General features: G+C 42.5%; 1 protein-coding gene across 2 annotated transcripts in view; it reads left to right on the forward strand.

Moving 5' to 3' along the window:
* MAPK14 (mitogen-activated protein kinase 14) overlaps positions 1-5,517 on the forward strand; it is a 96,878-nt gene extending 91,361 nt beyond the window's left edge. For both annotated transcript variants that reach the window (XM_004458329.5, XM_004458330.5), the window contains exons 11-12: positions 2,186-2,359; positions 3,182-5,517. In XM_004458329.5, the coding sequence (XP_004458386.1) occupies positions 2,186-2,359; positions 3,182-3,249 (242 nt within the window). In that variant the 3' untranslated portion in view covers positions 3,250-5,517. The remainder of the gene's footprint in view (positions 1-2,185; positions 2,360-3,181) is intronic.
* The last annotated feature ends 2,427 nt before the right edge of the window (positions 5,518-7,944 follow it).

Consider the following 7,944-nt stretch of genomic DNA (forward strand, 5'->3'; position numbering starts at 1 on the left):
GTTACACATTACGCTATAGTATCAGACTATTACCCCTAACTATGGTCCGTAGCGTACACTCGGCATATTTTTTCCATTCCCTCCTATTCTTAACACAGTACATCCTTGGCACTGATGCAAGAATATTAGCATATTGCTGTTAACCATGGTCCGTAGGTTACATTAATTGTATTTTTCCCATGTTTCTCCACATGACCACCACCCTGCAATAGTGAAGTACATCCGTTCTAGTTCACAGAAGAACATTCTTGCATTTGTGCTATTAACCCCTATGAGGTATTCTTGCCCAAACCTGATTCTTACCAAATTTTTAGATTTAACTTCCCATTTTTAGGAAATAGAGAGGATAAGAGAAAACAAGGGTATAGATATATGATAACACAAAAAAGTAATGATGGATATTCTCACAGTACCTGGAGAATCTTCCCAGGTCAAGATCTAGAAATAATGGGGTTTAGCAGATAGGGGGGACTATTCTAAATAAGTCAAATGGCTTCTGGTTTTAATAGACCAAGTATAAAGACAACTTTGGGATAATCGAAGACATTTTTACATGGACTGGATTTTAGTTGATGTTTGGGGGTTACTCACTTGTCAGACATGATAACAGTTATGGTTATACATGAAAATGTCTTATGCTGAAATATTTAGGGGTAAAGTACCTTGTCTATCATTTCTTTTAAAAATGATTACCAAATAATATGGATAGAAAAGGAAAATATAAAATGTTGACAATTATTGAACATGGGCAATAAGCATATGGGCATTCACTGTACAGTTTTTACTTTTTTTCTGAACATTTGAAATTTTTCATAGTAAAAATACTTAAAATCCCCTTTTACCCAAGTATGTATCCCCCACACCCCATGTGAAACCCTCAATTCGTTCACTGTTTGAAAAGGTCTGTTTGATGAATAATATTTCCTTACATTAGTAAATAAACAGTGAAGGAGACAAAAACACAAAACAAAATTAAACATCCCTGCCTGCCTCTTCTGGATTACTTTAGCTATAGGCTTTTGTTCACCCCCACCCCCGGTGACTTTTTTTTTTTTTTTTTTTAATTCTTTTCTTCCCCTTCCCCCCAACCCCAACCCCTGCCCCCTCCCCCCGGTTGTTTGTCTGCTCTCTGTGTCCATTCTCTGTGTGTTCTTCTCTGTCGTATTCTCATTAGGTGGCTCCAGGACCCCATCCTGGGATCTTCTGGAGTAGGAGAGAGCTGATCATTCTCTTGCTTCACCTCAGCTCCCTAGTTCGCTGCATCTCATATTGTCTCTTCTGTGTGTCTCTTTTTGTTGCGTCATCTTGCTGCATCAGCTCTCTTTGTGGGCGGCACCACTTCTAAGCAGTCTGCTCTCCTGCACAGGGCTGCACTCCTTACGTGGGGGGGGGGCGCACCCCTGTGCAGGGCAACAGTCCTTGCACGTGGCAACATTCCACGTGGGCCAGCTTGCCACACAGGCCAGGAGGCCCTGGGTATCATACTGTGGACCTCCTATATGGAAGGAGGAAGCGCTATCCATTGAGCCGTGTCTGCTTCCCTATAGGCTTTCATTTTAATATAGTTTGATTACAGTGATTTCTCTTTTCGGAGTCAACAGGGATTGAACCCAGGACCTCATATATGGGAAGCAGGTATTCAACCACTGAGTTGGACCTGCTCCGCAAGTAGTGTTTTTTGTTTTGTTTCAGTTACGGGGCCCAGGGATTGAACCAGTGACTTCGTATGTGAGAAGCCAGCGTTCAGCCACTAAGCCACATTGGCTCCCCTGAGTTGGCTTTTAGTTTGTTTGCTTGTTGTTTTTTTGTTTTTAGGAAGCACCACGAACCAAACCTGGGACCTCCCATGTGATGCTCAACTGCTTGAGCCACATCCACTATCCAGTGTATTCTTTTTTTTTTTTGTTTAGGAGGTACCAGGGATCGAACCCAGGGCCTCATGTGGGAAGCAGGCACTCAACCACTTGAGCTACATCTGATCGCCACAGTGTATTCTAAAAGATCCATCTTTACACACATACATACAAGTAAAGGAGCAAAGGGATTAAATATATCCTAGAGCAGACACTTTGGGAAAAAAAGGTTTTTTTAGATATGAAGGATTAAAATTGTGTTTGCTTTAATAAGGTAATATTTGTAGAATGTTAAAGATTTTTCTTTTTTCCTTCCAATCTGGTTCTGAAAGCTGTCGACTTACTGGAGAAAATGCTTGTATTGGACTCAGATAAGAGAATTACAGCAGCCCAAGCCCTTGCACATGCCTATTTTGCTCAGTATCATGATCCTGATGATGAACCAGTGGCCGATCCATATGATCAGTCCTTCGAAAGCAGGGACCTCCTGATAGATGAGTGGAAAAGTAAGTCCCGAGGACAGAATTAACATCTAACTTGAGAACTTAAATTAAAAAATCTTTTCTAGATGCGCCACTAACCAAAGGACATGGGAAAGATAAAAACTTGTGAATGGGTGTAATCAACTCATTGAAACTTGCTGGGGCTGTCAATAAATGAATGAATGTATCATGAAACTCTTGTGTTTGATGACACTCTGTGGACCTTCGAGATAATCATGCCTAGTCTCATTTTATACACAATCCCTCACATCCACGTAAGGTTTTGAACTTTTGGGGATTTGCATTTACATCTCTCTGAGATAAGAAAGGGATAGGGTACTTTTACAATTTTATAATTGATAAAATTGGAGCAAAGAGAGTTTATATTTTTTCTATTACCTTAGAGCTAGGTAGGGACACAGCCAAGTCTAGAACCAATCTCCAGGGTCCAGTGTCATATTGTTTCCATGAAACACAAATTCAGAACTCCAATTAAATTCCAAAAGCCGTGACTGTCTATTGCTGTAGCTTGTGGGAGTGCTCTGTTACTCTTGAGCACCTTCTCCAGATAACTTTAAAAAGGGGCAAAGAAAGAAAAGGGGGCAGGGAGAAAATGGCTGTTATATTGTATCCTTGAATTTCTGAGTAGTCATATGTTCGGTTAGGATATCACACAAATAATGAGACGGTTATTTGAAGTAGTCCATCAAACCTTTAGCCTGGACAGGGAGAAACGTCTTGAGCTCAGAAGTCAGAATTCTTGCCAACTTGATGGGGACATCTGCATTTCTTCAAGAATCATCTTTTACAACTCTCACATCTTAACTTTTTCTTCCCAATGTCTAGGCCTGACCTATGAAGAAGTCATCAGCTTTGTGCCACCGCCCCTTGACCAAGAAGAGATGGAGTCCTGAAAACCTGGTTTCTGTCCTATTGCTCCCACTTCACTGTGAGGGGAAGGCCTTTTCATGGGAACTCTCCAAAAATCATTCAAGTGCCTCTTGTTACAAAGATTTCCTCCATGGTGGAAGGGGTTTATTTGTGTATGTGTGCGTGCGTGTGTGTGTTAGTGCGTGTGCACGTGTGTGTCTGTCTTTGTGGGAGGGTAAGAGACTATGAGTGAACTATGATCACAGTGACTTCATGCGGAGTTGCAGGTGCTTGGCTGGTTAGGCAGACAAGCTGCCACCTTATTAGGGGTGTGTTAAATGCAAAGTAAAAAATAGAAAGTGTCCCAGTTCCCATTCATGCTTTTGCCATTTTGGCGTCTCCTGTGGCCCCACCTCAGTGGTGGGGGGTAAACTTGACCACACCCCACAGTGATACAGAGGAAAGGCTCACACCTTCTGGCTGCTTCAGACCTGCAGCCGTCCCTCAGTGGTATCCAGCCGAAAAAAGGACCAACTGGCTTCTGTGCACTAGCCGACGATTAACTTGCTTAGTATGATCCTCAGAACTTGACAGGTGTATCTGAAACTGTAAATATGTTTGTGCCTTAAAAGGAAAAAAGAAAGGGTGAGTAGTTGAGGGAGTGGGGCAAAAGACGTTCTGAGCCAGGCAAGTGGACAGGTTTGTCGGATGGCCACTTGTGAACCCATAACCAGGGAGCCTTCCGAGGCAGCCGTGTGTGCACGTGCGAGCATGCGTCTGTGTGTGTCTTTCTCCCTTACCGCCCAGGCGGTGTTGCCATTTCTCTGCTTGCCCCTCACCTTAGTGCAGAGTATTGGCCCCAATAGTCAGAAGCAGGTTCTTGCAATCCGTGTACTTTCTGTGTACCTTTTACGATCCTAGCAGAGTGAGGATGTGTTTTGCACGCCTTGCTATTTGAGCATGCACAGCTGCTTGTCCTGTTCTCTTCAGGAGGTCCTGGTGCCAGGCATGTTTGCCAGTGAAGACATCTTGGACAGTTCACATGCCATGTCACCTCAGCTGACGTTATGGGCATCCTCTTTTCAGCCCCCAGTGCTACTTTGTGTCAAACACATTTAATACTCCAGGTGCTTTTGATGTGAAAAACATGAAGAAATGGAACAGATGGCTGTATAGCATTTTAATACTTGCCATCCTGGTTTCCAACAAAACATATTTAGGGAGCTGTCATGGAAAAGATCAGGGCTTTTCCTAGAAATTTCCCAAACTTGGGAAAACAAAGCTGTTCTCTTCACTCCCAATAACCACTGCAAAGAAATGCTGAAAATCAAAGTGAAAAATAAAAGCTCATGAGGCCAGAAACTCCTTTTTCCATCTTCTCTAAAGCTGGTTATTTTAAAAAGTAACGAGGTATCTTTTCCACCCATCTATGGAGAAGGGTCTTTTAGGCAGCTTAACATTGACCTCTTGGTTTTGGTTTGGGGAGAAATAAATTTTGTTTCAGGATTTTGTATATTATTGCAGGAATCTTGTGAGAATGTGATTCCTTTTGATGGGGAGAAGGGCAAATTATTTTAATATTTTGTATTTTCAACTTTTTAGAGATGAAATCTTCTCAGGGGTGGAAAAGAGTTGTTTTCATAATTTTCTGAATTTCAGGCGTCTCGTGCTACATAAGGGCCCATATATTTAAGGCTTTTATGAAATAAAGTATAAAGCCCCTTCCAGAGTTGATTATGTGACAAAATCTTGAATTTCAGTGAAGCTGTTTCCATTTCTCTATCACAGTGCAGTGATGTGTGCCCTCCAGCAGGGCAGGGTGAGGCCCTGAGCCAACTGGAGCAGGAAGGAGGCAGGCCAGTGGTGATTACCCCTCACCCAGGATGCTCCCGTCTGAAGGAAAGTGAACCTCAAGGCCTCATCTCCTTCACACGCAGTTCACATCCTCACTTGGATGTAATCCACAGCTAGATGGGTTTTCTCAGCCCTGTTTGGTTGTAAATGCTAATGTGGTTTCCTACAGAAATACTGCTCTGAATATTTTTTCATAAAGGTCTTTGCACATGTGACCACATACGTGTTAGGAGGCTGCATGCTCCAGGAGCCTGGGCGCTAAGCTGGAGCTTGCAGAAGGGCTCCGTGGTTTCTGAGCATACTGCTCCCATCTCCTGATTTCTCTGAACAGAAAACAAAAGAGAGGATGAGGGAAACTGCTATTTTATTTGTATTCATGAACTTGGCTGTAATCAGTTATGCCATATAGGATGTCATACAATACCACTGGTTAAAATAAAGCCTATTTTTCAAATTTAGTGAGTTTCTCAAGTTTATTCCATTTTTATCTTGGGTTGTTTGTTTTTTAATGCACAGTATCTCAAATGTTCTCTCAATTGTTGCCTGGCACAAATTTCTGGCAGATCTTAGAAATTAAAACTTAGAAAACTTCTATAAACTTAGAAAAACATTTATAGAGATCCTTAGTTGTACACTTTATACTTGCTATCCTGGTTTATGGGAACAGGGTCTGGGTGTTTGCTGAGGATGGGTAAAATAAAGAGCAAAGAAGCAAGGTATAACATGGGAGGGTCAGTGTTGGGGGAGGACAAGAGTCAGCAATGTGGCCTGCAAGCCAAGTCTAGCCCAACACCTGTTTTTGTGGTCTGTGAGCCATGAACGGTTTTTACATTTTTAAATGGCTGGAAAGAATATTTTGTAGCATGGGAAAAATAATGTAAAATTCAAATTTCAGAGCCTATAAATAAAGCTGATCAGAACACAGCCACACTGGTTTGTTTCCCTGCTGCCTGTGGCTGTTTTCACACTACAATAGCAGAATTGAATATTTGCAACAGAAACTATGTGGCCTATAAAATCTAAACTGATTGCTGTCTGGTCCTTACAGAATAAGTTTGCTGACCCCTGGCCTAAGGCTTCAATTTCCTGCTCTGTAAAGTAAGATTTCTTAAGTAAGCATTTATGTTTTTATTTTGGAACTGCCAGAGAAAAGGCTGGAAGTGTATATTGTGTATGTGTACATTGTTTATAGACTTTTAAACAAAAGTGTTTTATGACTGTTTTGTCTTAGCTGGCAGTGACCCTTGAAAATACTCTTCAAAGCTCCTAAATTCCATCGCAGCCCTTGGGCCACCAGGCCTCACAGCTGGGTTCTCTAGGCCTGTGCTGACGTGCTTCCTTTCTTGGTGGCCTAGGAATGCTGACAGATGTTCCAGGATGGATGTCAAGCCTGTGAGGATATCAAACGTCTCCAGCTGTGTTTTTTGTCCTCGGGTGGCTGATTCCTGTCTGGCAGCCAGGAATCATGGCAGTGATAGAAGGCAAAATCAGCACAGGCTCTTTTCTTCATCCTGTCCTCAGTGACTTCTTTAGGAGTGAGAGAAAAGGGACCCAATTGTCACATGTGGTACCTCGTGGAAAGGGCAGACAATTGTAGGGAGTATTTTGCCTTCACATATCTGGCATGACACTTCCTTCTAGGCTTCTGAGAGAGGAGGGCCTGCTTGCTCAAGAAGAGTGGGCACCAGAGAAAAGCCCCCCTTAAGTGAGTCCACCTAAAATTTCATAGGCTGTGGTGGGGAGAGAGGTATTCCATTTCTCAAAAAAATGAAGAGTGGGGAGTGGGTGTTAAGTGAATTAAGTTGTCCTTTGTTCAGAAGCTCTTTGGCCATTGTCCACAGATGGAAAAATATAGTCATTAAACAGGTGTGACTTAAGATTTTCTTATATAGGAGGTGAGGGAAGTACAGTGGAAACAATACTGGATTTTGGAGACAGACCTGGGTTCAAATCTCAGTTCTACCTCTTGCCAGGTAGGTGACCATGCTTTCAGGTGATGTAAAGATTAAATAACAAATCTCAGTGCGCCTGGTGTGGGTTGTGGACACTCGGGATTTTCGTCACTCTATCTCCCTTAGTAGACCTTAGGCATTGAGGCTGTCCTGTTAGGGTGAGTTTGGAAGAGAGCTGCTGAGCACTAGATGGCTCAGAGGCCTTCCGTGTTTCCCATCTCTTTCCTCAGATAGTGTAGCTTCCTTCATCTCTCTTCTGAGCTATCTACAGAGATGGTCCTCTAGGCCATGTATTTATATTTCACACATTACCAGCATTTATCCCTTCCTTGTCTTTGTCGTTTACTTTTGTATTTGCCGCAGGCACCGTGCACTAATGCACATGAGGAGCACAGTAAAATGAATTTAATACCCAGTGCCACTTAGATCAGGCTTTGCCCTTTAGCAAGAAAATGTTTTGGGGATAGCGATCTCATTGGTTTTTGTTGCTGTTTTTATTTATTATTTTTTAACACAGCCTTTCCTGAGTGGTGAACCTGTTCAAGTGCGGTTGGGAGGAAGAGCCGAAGCCTTACTCCTGTGTGAATGCCAGCTCATCAGTGCTAAGGGCGATCCTGAGAGCCGTCATCAGTAACTTACCCAAATATCTCAGGTTTATTTTAGGAGAGGATTCCTTTTAAGGGCTCTCCCAAAATACAAATATATGCCTACTATTAGCTCCACTGCAGTTTGTGGAAAGCTCCCATTATCGAGGCTGGAGACAATGATCTGAGTACCCACAGCCGCCTGGATACGGTAGTACTGATTAGTTCAACTTGGATAATGGGCTTTGTTTTGAGATCACTCAGCAGTTAAGAGAAGTAACTGTAGGCCCAATTTCGCAAATAGTAAATATATATATGCCATGACCTTTTGAGTGCCAATTGAGGCAAA

The sequence above is a fragment of the Dasypus novemcinctus genome, chromosome 11 (assembly GCF_030445035.2).
Source record: "Dasypus novemcinctus isolate mDasNov1 chromosome 11, mDasNov1.1.hap2, whole genome shotgun sequence".
NCBI lineage: Eukaryota > Metazoa > Chordata > Mammalia > Cingulata > Dasypodidae > Dasypus > Dasypus novemcinctus.